The sequence below is a fragment of the Emydura macquarii genome, unplaced genomic scaffold (assembly GCF_026122565.2).
Source record: "Emydura macquarii macquarii isolate MOO-44397 ecotype Brisbane River unplaced genomic scaffold, CSIRO-AGI_Emac_v2 contig_2473, whole genome shotgun sequence".
NCBI classification, from domain to species: domain Eukaryota; kingdom Metazoa; phylum Chordata; order Testudines; family Chelidae; genus Emydura; species Emydura macquarii.
In genome coordinates this window covers 22542623-22562592 of record NW_027132610.1, presented here as the reverse complement: position 1 = coordinate 22562592, position 19970 = coordinate 22542623, and the positions used below count along the sequence as shown (strand labels likewise).

Genomic DNA, 19970 nt, shown 5'->3' with positions numbered 1-19970 from the left:
AGATCCATACTGCTGAATGTCAACCATATCAGGGCCACATGAGCCTCTACCTGTGCCCTGGAGTGGCCCTTGATAAGCCAGTTGCCTAGATATGGGAACACCTATACCTGTTGTCTCCTTAAGAAGGCAGCGCTGCCATGCACTTAATAAACGCTCGAGGGGCTGCTGACAGGGGAGGACTGTAAATTAGTAATGGGTATAGTTTACCATGAATATGAGGAACCTTCTGTGGGACAGGATTATTGATATATGAAAATACACATCCTTCAAGTCAAGGGCAGCGTACCAGTCCTCCAGATCCAGTGAGGGAATGATGATACCATGCAAAATTTCAGTTTCTTCATGAATCTGTTGAGATTTCACAGGTCAAGAATGGGTCTGAGACCTCCTTTAGGATTAGGAAATATTGGGAGTAGAACCCCTTCCCCCTTAACTCCTGATGAATCTCCTCCACTGCTCCTGCCCTTAGGAGTCCTTGCATCTACTGTATAAGAAGTTGCTCATGGAAAGTGTCCCTGAAGAGGAACAGAGACAGGGGATGGAAGGGGGGAGGAACAGAATTGGGAAAGAATATCCCAGTTCTACAAAGCACAGCATCCATCGGTCTGAGGTTATCTGGTCCCACGCCCAGTAGAAATAGGACAGAGTTCAAAAAGCAGGGGGTAAGGATCCAAGATCTGGCCTGGTGTGTCACCCTTGGGGGTACCCTCAAAATGGTTGCTTGGAGCTGGAGGACTGCCTTGCCAAACCTCGGCCTTGGTTGGGTGGGAGCTAGGGTGTCCTAGCAGCTCTGCAGAAAAGGACCTGGGGGTAACGGATATGAGTCAGCAGTGTGCCCTGGCTGGCAAGAAGGCCTATTATTCCTGCCCCACTTCCTAGAGTAGTCCCGCCTAGGCTGCATAGAATAAAATTACGGGGGAAGGTTGGGCCTTTAAAGGTGCTTTTTCTGAGGAAATGGTGTATGAAGGCCAAAGGACTTCAATGTTGTCTTTGAATCTTTTAGGCTGTGGGGCTTGGAGTCCATCTGCTCTGAAAGTAACCCCAAGCCTTCAAAGGGCAAGTCCTGTATTGTTTATGGAACCTCTGGAGGGAGGCCCAACACCTGAAGCCATGAACTCCCCTCATGGCAATTGCAGATGTTGTTCAAGTGGCTGAGTCCACCACATCCAGGGCATCTTCGCCACTGCCTTTCCCTTTTCTACAACCGCTGCAAACTCTGATCTGGAGTTGACCTTGAACTTTGACATGGTGTCCTATGTGTTGAGCCTCTATAACTTCAAGATCACTTGCTGGATTGCAATCCTAAACTGGAGCACCCCCCAGTGGAGTTGACCTTGCTGCTGAGAAGGTCCAGCTTCTTTGAGTCCTCGGACTTTGGTGATGGGCCTCGCTGCCCCACCTGACTTTCTTGTTCACAGCCGGCTACCACCAGCAACCTCGTCTGCAGATCAGTGAAGAGATTCTCATGCTCCTTTGAGGGTACAAAGTATTTTCTTTCTATCCCCTTAGCTGTAGGGGGACGTAGAGGTGGTTATCTACCACAGAGCTTTGGTAGTGGCCTGGATGGTCTTTATGAGAGGCAACATCACTTTTGAGGAGCCCTCTGGTGCTAAAATGTCCACCATGGGGGTCTACTGAATCCGTCACCTCTTCTACTTGGAACTCTAGGTTCTGAGCTACTCTCCGTAACAGCCCCTGGTGGGGTCTTGTTGTCCATAGGGAGGCAACTGAAGTTCCTGTCACCGCCTCGTCGGGGGATGATGATGACGACGCTCTGAGCAGTGCCAGGCCCTCTTGCTAGGTGCAGGGTCCGACTGGATTGGCGGTTGGGGACAAAGAGCTGTTCCATGAGGAAGGGTTTCAGTCTGGACCTCCTCTCTTTATTGGTCCTAGAATGGAATCCCTCACAAATTGTACAGCGAACTGTCTGGTGGGATTCACCAAGGGACTCCAAGCAGGATTTGTGGGGATTGCTCCTTGGCATAGGTTTATGGCAGGTCCCACATGGTTTGAATCCTTGGGATCGAGGCATGTGCCGATTTCTATGGGGGGGAATAAGTGGGGGGAACCCCCCAAACAGAATTTAACTAAAAACAACTAATTCTAATCTAACTATTTACAGGTTCAACAATCAAGACCACTAGGGAAAATGTTTGCCAGAGCAAGAGAAGAGACACATAGCTCCAACAACCATCATAGGCAGTAAGAAGGAACTGAAGAGGCGGTGAGTCGGCAGGGCTTCATATACAGTGCCTTAGAGCCAAGACTCCAGGGGGTGCTTGCACCGACCCGATGGGTACCGCTAGGGGAAAATCTTTGACTGCACACAGCATGCTTGCATACTTGGAATCGACGTGAGCACACACTCAAACTAATTGATTTATTATACAAAGGAAGTATTATCTATAGTCACAGTGAACTGAACTGATTGTTCCTGGTTATAATGTCCTTCAAGATTTTAGAAGTAGTAGATCTTTCTCACACACTTAGTTTTTACGCAGAAATTGGAAAAGGAAAACAATCTTTTCTGCCCTTTACATCTCAATTTTTTTCTTACCTTTGAATGAATTAGTCATTGACTGAATTAGCTGAATAAACTGAAATTAAGAAAATGTTCTCTCAGCAGTTGCAAAAGAGGCCTACTGCTGTCAAAAGCTGGGTTAGCACTTCAACAAACTTGTTCCAAACGCTTAGCCAGTGACTTCCACCAGTTCAGTGGTTTGATTTTCTTTAAAACTTGGCAACAAACGTACAGCTGAATAGCTGTTTTATTTAATTTAAAAGATTTTAATAGATTAGAGTTTAGGCTTTTTCTGTTTTAACTCAATCTTTTAGTATCAAAACACTATAATCAAGTCATAGGGATTTTAGTTTTTTAATATCTGATTTACATTTTGAAAGAGTTTAGTAGCATTAAAACCCCATTCAGTAGCCATTTTGATATAATAGTAAGTGAAAAAATTAAGTTACTCTATTTTAAATCTTTGTTAGTGGTTTATTTTTTTTACCACCACCAACATGCCACATGTATAACATTAAGTCATTTTTCTGTGAAGACTAAAATTAGATTAAATTATGGGTTTCTCCATTATCTGATGGTGTGTCATTTTCAGTCCCTGTACTTCTCCGGAACTCAAGTCAGTCCCTCTTTCCCCACGATGTGGAGGTTACTGAACATTCCATTTGTATACAGCATCTTATGACCTTGGCGCCACTCAGTACATTTCAGTTTGGATTTTGTCTCTTCATCATTGTGACCCAGGGACCTGTTGAAGCCAACTGGCTGAGGGCATGCACAGGGGTTTACAGGGATTCCCTGGTGCTGATGTTACATAACAGCATGGCATGAGAGGTCTCTACCAACAGCCAGTAAGTAACGCACTGGTCATTCTAACCATTGTGAGATGTCTGTACAGATAATATTTAAGGAGCCATGTATCAATGCTGAATGTTACATTCTTAAGGAATGTAAAATTACAACAGATCACTAGAAGGTAATAAACAGTTTCTGTTCAGGCATAGGTTAAGAGATGCTTCTCTCTCTGCCTAGTGAGGTGTATTATCCACTTCACAGTAGCAGCCTGTCTACACCCTGAGCCAAATGTTAATCAAGAAATTGTAAAATCAATCGGAAAAAAGCATATGGGGGGAAAGACAGTAGCAGGATATTCTGTTTACGAGTAAATACAATTAGAGCCCTGTGCGGATACAAAAATGTGGACCCAGTTCCTCGAGAATTGATTTACATCTGACCTGCCATCCGCAGTCACTTTTCTACGGTATTCACACCCACATTGCACCAACAGCCTTGGGCCCCCCCAGTCAGCTCTTCAGAGGCCTGCCCCTGGGGCTCCTGCTGAACAGCTGATGGGCGGCCCACCCCACTTCTGGATCTCAAAGGCCATGAGCTGCAGACAGCTGCTTCCCCGCCTTTGAGACCCGCATCCGAATCACCATCTGCAAAAAAGAAAATGGTTTTGCAGGGCCCTAAATAGAATGAACAGTTGGGAGGGGAGGGGGGAGGATGTACCTTGGGGTGGAAGGAAACATCTTTCACCTAGGGGACCAGCTGCCAGCATGCTCATTCTATGACTGGAGATCAGAACTGGTCTGGCTATTTAACTCTGGGAAGAAGATTTTGGGTTAGCTAACCTTTATGAGACAGGATAATGCCTTCTTAGTTAAGTTTGGCTCTAGAAAGGATGTTATGATTTTGTTTTAGATGTAAGTAATTGTATCAAATACTTCTACCTACTTACTATTATTTGAAGTGCTGTTCTCTGTTAAATAAACTTATTTTCATTATAAACAAATCTAAGTGCTTGTGATTGAGTGGCACAGTGATCATGTGATGAAACTGGTAAACTTTGTATTATTGCTTTGGGAGTAGTGGATCTGTGAATTCTATGAGTGTCCAACAGAACATGGGATGGACAATGCCGGAAGATGCTCGGACGGCTCAAAAGTTGGAGTGTGCCTTTTCCTTACCTGCAGAGGAACAGCAGCACTTGTGTAGTGCTTGTATTAGCCATGGCTGGTGGAGTCAAGGACCTGACCCCTCGCAGGCACAGACAAGGTTTCCTGATGCTAAGGGCAAGTGGTTGTGAGATACCTCACAACCCTGACTACCACCAGGAACCATCACAATAATCCTTTGCAGCTCTCAGTCAACAGAGATACCCAAAATCCAGTATGCCTCCCAGATTTTGTCCTGTCACTGTTCTCTAGTAGACAGCACAGCCACACCTCAGGAAAACACTTAAGTACATGCTATACAGGAAAGTTCCTAAGCATGTACTAGAACATGTTTGAGTAATTAAATTCCACTTAAGTGCCTGAATAGGTATGCTTTCCTGAATCTAGGGCCATGTGAACTCCTCAAAATCAACTTCGTCTGTTTTCTGAAGTTCATAATTCAATGTTTATATTACTTACCATTTATTTAGTTCTCAATTTATCTTTATTTCCATATTATCCTCTTCATTATGTATGTCATAGATATCCATTAGAAAATTACAATAAATGTGGGAATAATGTAAGCCCTTAGCACAAAGAGTGAAGATTTCCCCACACTAAGCCTTGCATTTGATTTCAGGCACATTTCTAGCAAATGTGTTGTTTATCAATAATAAATACTGTAATGAGCAATCCTAGAGTGGGCAGAGAGTGGACAAATTTCTTCCAGATCCTTTTATGATTCCATGAAGAAAGTACAGGACTTTTCAAAATTGCTCTTCAATTATGCTCCAAGTCACTAAGCAGCATATACTCAATAGAGCTTTCCCACACCAAGAATCAGCTATTTAATTAATACACATCTTATATATTTTCAGTTTATCAAGATAACGTACATAAGTACATTAGTAAGTAGAAGAGCCCTTCAAATGATGTTTCATCACCATAACATTTATTTTGACAAAAGTATCTTCTCATTTTCAACCATTAAATACAAAAAATGACGAAAGCAGCTACCACAGTTAACAAGGAACATTCACTTACATTCTCTTATACCTGATTCCGATAATACAAAAGAATAATTTAACTAAACTTAGTCTCAGGGAAGAATACTCTGTATACATTTTTATTAGCTGATCACCATTTTATTAGCTGAATGAACATGGCAATCTTATTTAGAATTTGGGTGTTTCTTTTAAAGCATACACTGACTTGTGGACTGAACTGCATCAAGCTGCATTTTTTTACTTTCAAATAATGTTCTGGGTTCTAAAATAAGAGATGCCCAGATCACCAGCACATCTGTTTAAACATACATTTTTACTCAATTTGTTCAAATATTATTCACATTAGTTCTATACATAGTACAAGATTTTTTTCCCTGCCCTGGGAGGAAGAGTGATCAGTTGCTGACAAAGTTAAAGTTAAACAAGGAATTCACACTAAAATGTAACCTACCTTAACCATTTGTATAGTCTGGTAGGGCACGTCCTCTGGATTCTAAATATCCATTAATTTTCCCCCCAAGAAAGCTATCATTTGTGAGATATGCTATAATAAGAGCTTCCTATATTGCTCAGCAACAAGCGCCTAATTCACACTATTCCCAGAATTGTCCACGTTCTTGACAACATCCATTCGCTTGGTGTGCAGACAAACAAGAGATAGCAATGTTAGCTTCTACTACAATAAAAAGAAAGGGAGTGACAGAAGGGAAATACAATATGAAACAAAAGGAGACAATTTAGCATAGAAGTATTTTCCCCCAGATTCTAAAAAAGGGTAAATAACCATGAAGAATTAAAGGGTCCACTGCCTTTACCTACACAAGCCCAAAGTTTAAAAAACACTTAAAATGTTCTTTCTGGTTAATTTTAACATGTTCCATGCCATTTTAAAAAATCCACTCTCCTAGGTAGCCAAAACTAAAGATTTCGGGACCATTCTACATATGCAAACATAACACATGCATGTATACAGCTGCACCAATCTTCCCTTCAACATGTGGTTGACCACACAACCATTCTCAAACAGTTCTTTCTAGTGCATTTGCAAGAAATAGCATTGTATGGTTCCACATTTGTGTGTATCACCAATTCCGTATCAAATTATCTTAGATTATAATAAAGGCAATTTTTCCAAAATAACAGCCCTTCAAGTCAAGCTGGATTCTTTCTTTCAGCTCATTAATGATAAAAGTTCTGCAGGCCAAATTATGCTCTCAGTGCCACCTGTGCCAACCTACTTTCCTAAGAATGCTGCCCTCTATCAATTACATATGGGCATCCCACTAGTTCTCAGAGTTGCAGAGATGGAACAGAGGGTATTATTTGGCCTTCAGCGTATTACTGGTGATTAAGCATGAAAAGGAAAGAACCAGGCTTGACTTTCAGAAGTCAGAGCATGTTTGTAATGAAGGCAGATAAGCAACACCATCTATTTCACTGTAAACTGAGAAAATCTGAGATGGCATAAGTGATAAAACATGGAACCCCAGAGGCGTTTCTTTCCCATAAGTAATTATTTCTCAGAGTATAACCACATTTTAAGGAAGATCTCCAGCAGACCCTTCCCAGAGAGCTGCACTGGAGTCAGCATTGATAATGCATTTCTCTATGCCAATAAAAGAGATTAGCTACAGTTGGGGCAGCAATGTTGGCAGGATTCTGGAAAAGAGACTTCACATCACTCCCAAGACGACATATCTCAGAGTCAGGATGTTCGCTCAAGAGGATGGATAGGAGATGTGGGGAACAGATCAGGACTTGATAGCGTACAAAGACAGCTTGAGGGACTTATTACTTGTAGAGGAAGGGAAAGGGAGGTGCCAACAGTCAGGATTTTCTTGATGGGCTGAGAGAGGGAAGTCTGAACTTGCCAGAGAAGTCCTGGTCATAAATTGCTAGAAGTGGGCACCTATGAAGAAGGTAGAGATCACATAAAGGAGAAATAAATTGGGATTGGGTGGTTCTAAGACTGTTAGGAAATCTTAAGGAAGTTGAGTCAAAACAAAACCAAAAAAAAAACCCCAGACAAACAGAGGTGCGTCAAGTCCCAAGACATTCTGCTAGGAATTAGGCAATGAGAACAAAGTAGAGTCAGAGTGATCATCTGTTCTGAACATGTAAGAAAATCTGAAATATAATATAAACATAAGGAAACATTGTTTTAATACCTTTATTAATATTTGATAATACATCATCAATATACACCTTTCTAAAACACACCAGCAGTCAAGCTGCAGGTTTTAGAGCACCATAAGATTACATTACACAATGCTGGTGCAGAGAGCAGAAGTATCAACATACCAACAAAAAGCTATATTGTTTTTACAAGCATTAAAAAAATTTACTTTCCTGAATGGAAATAAATTTGATTTGGATAGTTGTTTTAAGTTTCCTGTAACAAAGTCAACTTTTTTTTTTAAGCTTAAAAATATTTAGAACTTGAGAATGTGTCTTTAGAGATTTTTATTATTAAAAAAATTCTCAGTAGATGTGCAGAGTACATTAAATTATTCTTCACCAAATTAAGTTATTGAATGCTTCAATTCAGAGAAGGATGCTTATTCAGGAAGGGTACTTAACCATGTCCTTAACTTTAAATCAGTGGGACATATACTTAGGTCCTCAACCAGGACAGCACTTATACCAGTAGTGTTTAAGATCACATATTTTGCCCTTTTCTTCTTGGATTTAAAACTGTTTAGTCTTGAAGCTCTTAAGTAACTTCTGCAATTGAATTTTAAGTCTCGGCAAGCAAATTTTAAAGAGGCAAAATAAATGTACCTATAGTAAATAAGCGAGATACTGATTTGAAAGTAAGATGGCTTTCTTTAAAAAGCTAAATACATCTTCACTTTTGATTTAACTTATTACTGAACTTCATACAGCATCACCACATTGTCTGTGGATTAAAGAAATCAATTTAAAAGTCTGTGTTACTATAGTCCCATCTTTTAACAAACACTAACAATTTTCTAAAAATACTGCATTATAAATTGTGTATTTTACAGACTACATGATTACAGCAGAAATCAGGATGTAGGCAATATGTAGTCTGATAGTTATCCTTGGCAAAGGAAAAGCTACATTAAAAATCATTCATCTGAAAGGGCTCAATTTAAGTAAGTCTAATGTAAGCGGTTCATTACATAAGTATGTATTTAAGCAGCACTATGTAAACAATTATTTTTATACAATATACTTTGACTAAAATGCATTCCAACATAATAAGAAATCACAACTGCCATGAAGCTATAGCTTAGTGGCTGTGTTAAGAATGTTAGGCAATTTAGGTACGCTAGTGAATTTAATGAAAGACCTAGGCATTACTTAACACTTCATGGTGATCTGATTTAAGAAACTAAGTGGATGCAGGGACAAGAATCTGATTAGTTTATTCCAACTGCCGGAGACAGATAATAGAAAAACAAAGATTTTGTCCTCTACTGGTAAAGGTTAATGTTAACCTCCCATTGATAGTTCCAAAACTAGTCTTGGAGTGGGTTTTTTTTTTTTTTTTTTTTTTTTTAAAGAAATCTGAAACTTAAAAATATAAACTTCATTCTTCAGAACCAATTTCCTAAACTGAAAAGTATGCGTATGGTGTTAAGTAATATGCATCAAGTAATGCCAGACACGTGTTACTTATTTATCTGCTGATCTGGCACCACACTGAACTGAATTTGGATACAGAACTTCTCTTATAAAGGATTGCTACATACTCTCTATCGAACATGCTTTCCCAAAAAACTTTAGGATGACAAGCCTTCTGAATTATAGCTACCTCCACATTTCTCTCCCGAGCTCTGCAAAACACTTAAGTCTAAATTAACAATTAGCGTCAATTTTCAGAAATTTCAAACGTAATACTGTACATCTTGGTATTTTGACAGTTTGGGCTCAATTTTTTTCTAAAAACCCAGGAAAGGGGAAACTGATCAAATAAATCTATTTTTTATTTTTCATATGTTTTCTTTACAGATATACTTTATAGTTACAGAAGTTGAACCAGAATGCAAGAAGAGGGGTTGGTCTTATAAGAGCAGCAGTGTCTGGAATACAAGAGATGCATGTTTCAGAGATTCCTCTCAGGTCTCCTATGCAGAAGATGAGGAGGCCCAACTTCACTTAATTTGAGATCTGATCCTGGTAGTACAGCTGAAGACTTGCAAGCTTTATTGATGTATTTTACTTGAACCCTGGGACAGCAAAGTAAGAGGGGCCAGATCAAACAAACATTCTGCATAACACTTCAGTGAAGGACTACAGGAGATGAGAAAGCTCCTAGGAAATAAACATTCATTCAGGAGACAGTTATGTTCAGGCTTTCACACCAAAGACAGCCAATAACCTGGCTCTACAGATCCTGCATGACCTGAAAAAAGGATTCAACTCTCCTCTTCCAGAACCCAATTTATGTCAGGGACTCCTACTTGTGAAAGGTCAAGATTCAAGAATTCATCCTCTGGAATCTTAGAAGGCCCTCCGCAAGGTCCTTCCATTGAAGGATCATGACACTAAGGGCTGAAAGGTCATGCAGCAATTTTGGGGGAGTGAGGAGGGAGAGAAGAGCCATAGGATCCACCAGTATAGGATTGACTGTAACGTAGTTCTCACTGAATTTTCTTGGTATGAAAAAAGGACTGGGAAAAAAGGGCCTGGATCTTGGACTGACGCTGCAAAAGCCCTTTTAGAATCCCATTGCTGATTGCTGCGCTGACCTCTGGGGCTGCAGCCAGGGGATGCCCAGAACAGCCTGTCTGCCTCAGCTATGACATAGGTGAGATAGCGAGCTCTGGCAGTGGGCAGTCTGTGAGGAAGAGGCTGCTGCTGCATGTAGGTGTGAAGTGTGGAGGGAGAGCTTAGTTAAGCTCCTACTAAAAATCTCCCACTAAAATCATTCTTTAGGCCATTAGCATAGCTGCAGGGATGGATCAACAGCACCCCCTTCAACCAATGAGTCCTTACCCTAGCACCCTGCTCCAGTGTATTCACACAGGCAATGAAAGCATCAGGAATTGCCAAATCCAATGATGCGAAACCTAGCAAATCAATTTCCCTGGCTGAGAGAGAAGAGTGTCTGAGTCCACTTACATGCTTTCCACAGATTGTCTCAGCTCTTTTGTGTAGGGAGGGGAGAAAGGAAGAGCAGTAGGAGAGCCTACAGCATAAAGCCCAGCAAGGTGAGCTGGGCTAGGAAACAATGAGGTGCAAATACAAACCCCTCACAGGATGTTTTCCAAAACTATAGCAAAGTGGGTGGGGGGAATAAAGCCTTCCCTATTTCTCACAAAAATCTGTTGAGCCAGAAGCTCTTCCCCTCTCAGCCTAAAAGGGTAGGCAACAAAGAAGAAAAAGGGCAAAGGACCAGTCAAGTCAGTCCTCCACACCTGAGGGGACGGCAATACAAGGTCTATCTCCAAGGTGGGCAGTACCTACCTGCAACACTGATGGAGGGTTCAAGAATTCAGTGTCTACCCAGAGAACAAGGGAGGAGCAAATCCTGGAAGCAGATCCTTCCCCAAAGGAAATTTCATTTTGACTCTGCAACTTGAGAGCTTCTGCCTGAAACTGACTCACTTTGATATTTCTTGAATTCTGTCTTCTTCCTTTCTTCAATCATCTTTCCTGATGGCTTCTTCCCTGTGCTTTGGGGGGCAGCTGGAAAAAGAACGAAGCAGAAGGCTGAGGCATGACTCCATACTTCCAGGACAAGGAGGTAAGACTGAAGGGGAAGGACAAGCATATGTAACACCTTCTTAGTAACAGCCTCTTTACCTCCTCACTTCCTGTTAGGTGGAGACATACACAGTCTCTGACATACTGTAGGATGTGGGAGTGACAGGAGAGGCCATGCAGCTTTTTCAATGCTCTGAGTTGTCAAAAATGGCTAAACTTTCAATTTTTTTAAAATTGCCAATAGGCTAAGACCAAGCACGAGAGGTTTTTTTTGTCCAGAAAGAGGGTTTTTCCTTAGGTTTTTAAATGTTATTACAAGTAGAGCAGGTCAGAAAATTTTGAACTTGTCCAAATTTTGTAGAAAAACTGAACTTTCACAATTCATTCTCCTCCTTCTATTTTCTGATAAGCTCTAATCATAATTGTAGCATTTAGTGCTGTAACTATTGCAGTACAATAAACAGCTCACCACAAGATTAGGCAGAAAGAAGCTGTGAAAGGAAAAGGTGTTGGTACTTACATGGAGATTCCTTTAAATTGTCCCCCTTTCCTCAGCAGTAGCAGTCCACAGATCCAATAGTAAGGTCTTCCTCTCTACTTGCAGAACCAGACCACTGGCAGCAAAGTAAAACTGTCTTCCCTGCCTGACAGCCCACCACTTGAGACAACTTCCACAGTTAATATGGTATTGTGTATTGTAACTACATATAATGTCTACTGTAAAGCACAAGAACTGCCTCAATCCTTTTCTTAACCTGGTGAGCTAGATATGTGGTGTTTTTCTACCTGAAGAAAGCAAGTGTTCAGATAATTAATCTTCGGCATAGGAAGGTCCATAGATCTCTGAGATTTTACTCGCACTGCATAGCTGGAGAGTGATGGGGGATGGCGGCTGAGGTGGATGCAAAATATATGCCTCATTATTTATTTTAGCCTGCTTTTGTTCACTGAGGTAGACATAACTACCCGAAGTAAATGAATGAGCAAGGGGCTCTAAAGGAATTGCTTCACGTGTAGATGAAGAAAAATCCTCTCTTTCAGTTCACCCCCAGACACTGAATATGATGGAGACTTTGTTTAAAGTGGGAGCTTCTTCCCCAATAGCAAGATCATCTTGAAGACAGTTGAGGATGTACTTTTTAGTTGAATGTCATGATCTCTGCTTGGGAATTTGAATTTTAACATCACCACATATTGAGTCATGTGGGTACATTTCTTTCTGGTGACTAATATGGTGGACATCAATTTGGCTGAGCATCATCTCTTTTCAATTAAGGTTTGCCTCTGAAAAGCCAGCTGCACCCTAGTCAACCATGCTTGACTCCTCCTGCATGACTGAGGGGGGCGGGAGGGTCTGTCCTGCTTGAGAGGAACAGTAACTGATCTGGCAACATACTGATCAGGTCCAGGCAGCATCATCTTGGCCAAAATATCATCTTTGCATTCTCTCTCCTAGTAGTCTACATCATTCTGGATAGGAGGGGACAGGAGAAAAGAAAAATGGTAGTATACTGAGCTCTCTCTGGGACAGAAATTCTGTTGCTATGTAACTGAATACTCAAACAGGATAAGAAAATAATACAAATCAAAGTAATACTTCATGTATTGCATTATGAATTAAAGGGTCTCATTGGTCTTATCTGATGACTGCCACTTCTTTGCTCCTCAAAGAATTCTGATTTGCTAGAAGAAGTCGCTTGCACATCCACCTTCCATAACTGTAGTTACATGTTGTGTTTTGAGTATTGCACTGCAGTCCCTGGTGTTGGCTGACAGGTACTGGGAATCCAAAGAGGCATCCAAAAACAAACCAACCAAACTTCCAGAGTATTGAACCCAGCCCAAATTCTCTCTTGGTATTAAGCATTATGCATCCAAACATCAAATCAATGCACCCATCCAAGCATTTGCCAAGTAAAGCAAGTGGGCACATGGGATGGCCTGGCCATTCCCTTGTAGTTTTCTCTTAAGCGGGAATCTACTTTCAGATCGATGGAGTGTCTCAGGAAGGAGTGACTAGCGTTTAAATGCATATAGGCTTTACCAGGGAAGAAAGGACATTGTGTCATGTTCATTAGGAGAAGAGACTAGATCAAAGTTCCTTTGATACACAATGTAAAACTTCTTTGCCACTGAGGTTTCACAGAGGTTTCTCACTCTGCTCTGATAACTTCCTCCAGCACTGAATGGAGGGTTAACATAAAAGATCCAACTTAACTCCTAAGTGGAAAGTACTTCCTTGCTGCTTCATGGAGAATTTTATCTTCTACCTCCCTTATTTTTCCTTCTTTAATGGTTCATGTGGCACCAGATCCATAATAGATAACTTTCTAAGGATGGTTTTGAAATACTCTGGTAGAAACAAACTTATTTGTGTATCTTCCCCTTGTTGTCTCCGGCTCAGACTACAACAGCTCTCCTTTCTCCCAGAAATAGGAGTCTCCCTTCGCCTGGGCTTTTTAATCTTTCCAAGGGAGTTCTTAATTTTGCATAGGTTTATCTTGAGAACTCAGGAATAGGGAGATGGGTTCCTGGCTTGTGTATTCTGGCTACCATGCATTCTGGTAGGACTTGAACTCTTACTGTCACCCTGGTTGGATTCTGCTATACAGATCTGTCTCTCCAGGCCAGGAACAACTAGATTCTTCTGCATCTTTCTGGAAGCTTGTGGGATGGTGTTTTTATTGTCTTTTTTCCTGCTTCCTCTTTTTTCAGATTTGGAGGAACAGTGGGAAAAGATCTAGATCTGATGCATCTGAATTCCTCTTAAGAGTGTCTCAGGATATGGTTCCCACTGTCTTTGGGGTATGTGCTCATTCAAGGAACCCTATGTTCTTGACCCTATTTGGGCTATTTTTTGTGAGGGCCACTGTAAAAGGCTCAAGCTGTTGGAATGAGACTGCTGGATTGTGCCTGGGCCAGCAGGATAGGTCCCAAATATTTACTGGGAGAGGAATTTGCGGATTCCTTTGGCGTAGAGGGCTGTGTTGGATTCATCCTTGCTGGTGGAGAGATAACATCCTGGTTACAACAACACAAGAGAAACATAGGCTGACTCTGGATGGATTTAGAAAGTGGACTGATGGTCTAAGTTGCCCTTCTCTGCCTTCTGTCTGTTTCACTGTAATGTATGCTGATCGTCTTCTTTCACAGCTTTTTGTGGAGAAGCAAGAAGCAATGCTGTGGCTTCACTTGATGAACTACTTTTATTGTTGATGGGGGCTCTGGGAGTGCAGCAGCTCCCTTTGGTGCCTTGTCTGAGCTGGCCTCACTCTTGCTCCTGATAGGAAAGGGCTGACTGTCATTCAGTGCTTCATGGGGTAGGGAACTGTTTCTCTACATCTTGCATGCCTCTGCTCAGAACCTCACAAGAGAGACCTACACAATTTTGTGTATGACCACTGTGAAAGCCCTGTCTCAAAATCAGACAAAAATCTGCATACATGATTTGGTAAGTAGAGAGGAACATAAGCAGAAAAGCTTCCTTTTTCCTTTCTTCTTTGCCTACTTGTTTGCCATGATGCAAGTAACTTTAGTCAGAGTGCACAATGCTGAAGTACCTCAGCAAAGCAATGCAGAATCAAAATTTAATTCCAGACACCCAGCTGCCAAACCAAATTTATTTTAGCCCTCTTAGTCCAATTAATTTTTTTTTAATTATTGAATTGTTTTGGTTTGTTTAAAAATGTAACTGATTATCTGCAGCAATGAGGTATGAGCCACCAATCTGCAGCTACAGATGCAGAAGTAAAAAGGCAAGTTGTACAAGGGAAACGATTTTTATCCTGCTGCCAGTTACTGACAGGTCTGGTTCTACTTCCAGGACTGCTAGCAGGCTGAAAACCTACTGCAGGATTTGTTGATATGCCTATGCTGAGAAAAGCTGCTGTTCAAAACCATGTACACAATATAATACCAACAGAGTAAATCCTGGCAAAGTGAATGTCTTCTGTATATTTTCTTTTTGGCACCAATATGAAACATACTTTAATTGTTAAAGTATCAACAATAGGCATGTTATAATGATTGCTTAGCACTGAGCTCTGTTAACTATTGACACTGATCACAGAAAAAACTACTGAATTTTTTTAAGTTACAGTGGAAAAATGTTTTTTGAACAATACAGCAGCTATATTTTAATGGTCATTTTCATTAGAAATCTACTTTAGGGTTTTATAACAGCTGAATCAGGCATGCTTAAGGCTGGAACTTGGCATAAAATGTCTCATGGAAGCAATTTTAGTTTCTTTTAAAAGCAAATTAGGTTTAATTATTTGAGACATATCCTACAAAAATAATGTTCAACCTTGACTCTCCCTTAGGATGGTCACAAGGATCAGTAAGATTGTCTTATTTTACATATTCCGTAATGATCTCAAAGTTAAGGCAAACCAAATGTCAATGAAATATACAGAGATTAAATGGGGAGCTTTTGCAAATACCAGTGAGAACTGAAAAGGGATAGAGATCTAGAGAGAAAATAAGAGCAGGAAATAAAATTAGATTCAAAACAGAAGATGTGCAAGCTAAGAGCTTATCTAAATTGGAGCAAATGACATGGGGGGAAAAAAAATCACAAAAACTAAGTAAGTGCACCTTAGCTAAGCAGCAACTAAAAGAAAGATGGTAACATATGAAGGGTATAAATATCAAGGAAAGAGGACTATAACTAGGAGGTTGTAGAATGAAATTTAGTCTATATATTGAGAAAAGCGTCCTGATAATTAAATCTTGTAGACTACGGAAAAGTTTCCACAGGAAAAGGTGAATGCTCCATTTTCTTTAGACGTTTAAAATTACATTGAATGAAGTACTAGAAATGTACCATGGGGACAAACCAGCACTGACAACAGGTGCGACTAGATGACCACAAGGAATGAAATTTTCTTCCTTTTTGATCACTGGGCTAACAATAGTGTTTAGAAGAATGTCCTGGCCTTAGAAGCTTTTGATGGCACAAAGCATTGGTTTTTTTAATCAATAATTCTAGAGATAACAGTCATTAAAATGGGAGAAGAGGGAATCAAGATGATAATCTGAATGAGTTGATTTTAAGGTCAAATATTACACAGCCTACCATAAAAAGAAACTAATGCTATATACCATCAGAATGCTAGGATCTGCAACTTTCCCATTAATATAAAGCTTTGGTGTCTAACCACTTTGTTCCAGCAGGGCATTTGTGTCACCAGTGTGGGAGCTCTGCACCAATGACATGGACCATATTGGATTAGAATCGATTTGATTAAATTAGGGCTGAATATAGCACATCCAGGACCAGTGCAGTTTTCCATCCTTGGATGACCTTCTCCATCTCAAATTTAAGATTTGCACAGAGGATTTTCTGGATCCATCATGCCAATCAAATTTAATGTCACATTTGCACAAATTTGAAGTCTATTTCTCTTGTGTATTTTGAAGCCAAGAAAACACACATCGGAGTAATAAATGCATGGAAGAATTATTATGCATAAATGTGGTCATTTATAAACCTTATAATTTCGGTTTTTAAAAAAAAAGTCATTCATGTAATGGTCCAAAAATCTCATTTTTAAAAGTCATTCTAAGTCACAGGTAACGTATTTTAAGATCCTTAGTAAAAAAGGCTTTTGAGGGTTTTTTGTTTTGTTTCTTAATTGTTTCCTTACACACTTTGTATGCCAAGTGTAGCTGACAGCAAATTTCAGCAGCCTAGTTAAAAAAGCATTTTAAATCAGACTAATTGTCACATCTCACGAGCATTAATACGAATTCCACTGTAAAAAATACCTTCTTTCAATTTTCAGGAAATTCTAAGCCATACGTTGTTCTGGAAAGAGTATTTTAATTGATAAAAAGTTAAAATTTTGTTTTTCAAACAAAGATATAGTGGCTTTTTTTTTTTTTTTAAACAGCTAATTTTTAGAAAACCACAAAAGCAAGGTTACCAACATCTTGGTATTTACATATATATCCTTAACTTATTCCAATCATTGTGCAAAACTTACCATTTCTTTATGATAATAGGGGCTTTCATTTTACTTTTCAGAATTCAGTGCTCGGTTTACGCAATTCAAGTATACCTGCAATTAGCCTATGTACTTTTTTTTTAATTTGATCATTTTGTATCTCACTGTTTTTCCTCTCAATGCTCTGAACCCTCACATTTCTTCTACACTTCTCTAGTCTTTCAACTAGTTTTCTGTGTGTGTCAAGTTCCAAGTTTTTGTGCTACAAACGAGCAGTGTGAAGGGTAACCATTCCAATACTGCTGCCTGCATTTTTCAAACAATTGTGCAGGTGACATTTTGCTAGGCTTTTCTCCTTCGGTATTTACGCCTGCTCTTCTTCTCCATGACTCTCCTCTGATGTTTGTAATCTCTGGAGAACTCAAATACAGCAACAAGTGAAGAAAGTTTGCATCCCTTACATATAACCATCCTACTCTCAATAAATATATATCATTGCCATTAATTTTAGTAGAGAATTACACATTATGCATTGAAAAGAATTTAGACTCTTTTTGGTAGTATTCATTCCAAAATGAAAGAGTAATCCTATTTTAAAAAGCGATTCAACAATGGCATTGTGGGGTTCCATGTTTATTGTGTTTCATGTCAAATGTGCTCAACTATCAGGGGAAAAGATTGTTTCCTGTCAGCCTCGCAATCTCAGCCTAGAATATGAGACTCAAGCTGGATTATTTTCTTATCTTTACCAGCAATAAAGGATGAGGCTGATTTGGACCCTCTGCTAAATTCCAGTTAATCAACTGGTGTAAACTTATTGCTGAGGCACAAGCAGATGCTTGATGCTCTCATAGTTGTGTTAGTTCTGCAGTGCTAAAAGGAATACAAATTTTGTCTGATGTGTGCAGATATGACTGAATTTGTATGGGGAACAATTTAAAGCCTTGACTTTGCAAATGACAAGCATGCCCATGCACTATGTATTGCAGGATCAGGGCCCAAGATCTGGTGAGAAGATTCAATTTTTATAGTCATCTTTCAAGAGTACAGCCACACTTTAAAAGTTGTTGATATCACCCAGCTTATTACACATGTAAGATGTTAATAGTACATGAAGTGAAGCTGATGATCTTCCCTCAGAGCTTAGTCGAAGCTATATTCAGTAATAATGAATATCTTAAAGTAGTTCTGCAATAATTTAGCCTTTTAATATTTTCAGAATGTTCTTTGATTTAATTAAGTTTCCTTACTGGACTAAATCCCAAAAATTAGTCTATATTTTAATTATTTTGGTCTTAAAAATTAATTATCCATGTAAATTTCCCCTCCCCCCAAATGTGACTTAAAACAAGACAAACAAAATATGTTGAGTTCCTCTTGTTTTAGTCTTTCCTTGTAAGGAAATTCTCACCAACTCAATTCAGGTAGAGTTTTCTTTTAAATAAAACTGTTTCTTGCACTCATTTCCCCTCCATCTCTTCTCCATGCAAGCATCTTTCACCTACCTGCTTTGCTCAGTCAGACCTCCCAGCATTTGCACTAGACATAATTAACTTTGGTAATGCCTCTTCACAGGCATACAAGTGTGCAATGTTAGACTCAGTCATTCTGTATCTGTTGAAATATTAGCACTTGTTTAAGGTCACTTACAAAGAACAAGATTCAGCCATATAAAACAAAACAGATACAAACACGCACATACACAGGTTTATTTCTAGCCTAGATTCATTACTTCTGTAGAATTATAAAATAGAAAAAAACATTTGCACAAAAAACCAAACTTACCCCTCTTAATGATGTGGGTTTCAAAGTCTCATTAACTATACTTTAGATGGCTTTATGAGCCTCATGGGACCTTCTCCCTTCATTTGAGTCAAACCTCGATTGACAAAAATGAACAGTCTAGGGTAGATTTAAAAAAAACTTCTCTCCATGAAAACAATGCTTCCCTCTAACACCTAACTAAACATGCAACAGACTACTAGCCTTTTTGATCACATACACTATTTTATTTAATTATTGAACATCTCCCTGCACGATTACTACATACTGCATGCATTGATTCCTCTGAACTGAATTCTTGACAACTGTGTTTGCCAAATATGATCTCTCGTGCTTCATATTAGTTTCCTAATCTATTTGATTTCAATTCCTTTTGCTTAAGAATATAATTAAATTATAGGCTGGTATTTCCTCAAAATTCATTTGCATTTACATTTATTTAATGAAACTCCTCTATCTGAGGATTCTGAAGGTAACCCCAGCTCCCCTCATCAGATGTGAAGGGCTATTATTCAGAGACATTTAAAAGCTATTAAGACTAGCAAGGGTCCTTTGAGTGCACGTTTTTCCTTTAAGATAAGATTTTAAAATTAAATTACAACCTGCACTCTGATGGAGAGCTCTCCGTTAGAAATAAATGTTTTGAGACCAACTATAGAAGATATACCTTAATTAGGACTCTATAAATCTTAAGTGTACATTACATGTATATTAGAGATCTGCTTTATATTTTTTCCTCATAATGTTAATAGTAATAGCTTCCTACCTACCACCAAATAAAGTGAAAGGAACAGCAACAAGGTGCAGAAAGAAACATCAAAATCCCAGCCTACGATATCGGAGCTGCTCTGCTCTGTTCCCACTTCTATATTAGAGGATTTTAATCACTGAATGCATGTTAAACTTTCCCTTCTGAATAAAAAAAACAAAACAAAAACCCCCACAACCTAGACTTAGGTATGAAAGTGCTATCAAAACCAAAAAAAGGCAAAAGCAGGACACATGTGACAACTCAGGCTCAAGCTATTCAGCTAACTTATGGAACTTGCATTGCAGATATTTAATGAAGCAAAACCAATCACCAACACGTGCCCAAAGTTAT

The 19970-nt window shown here is 39.5% G+C and overlaps 1 protein-coding gene across 6 annotated transcripts in view; it reads right to left on the bottom strand.

The window, feature by feature from the left end:
• The window catches only part of TSC22D1 (TSC22 domain family member 1), a 136137-nt gene that overhangs the window by 79065 nt on the left and 37102 nt on the right, over positions 1 to 19970 (bottom strand). The window contains exons 2-4 of one of the 6 annotated variants that reach the window (XR_010922623.1): positions 18592 to 18700; positions 10899 to 11120; positions 4019 to 9658 (exon numbers count right to left, since the gene is read on the bottom strand). The exons of 1 other annotated variant lie outside the window; for it this stretch is intronic. Coding sequence is in view for 3 of the 5 variants with exons in the window: in XM_067563155.1 (XP_067419256.1) it covers positions 18601 to 18700 (100 nt within the window). In the remaining 2 variants the exon portion in view is untranslated. Of the gene's footprint in view, positions 1 to 4018; positions 11121 to 18591; positions 18701 to 19970 lie in introns of those variants that run through there. 4 more of the 6 variants (XR_010922624.1, XM_067563155.1, XM_067563157.1 and 1 more) reach the window with 4 other exon arrangements.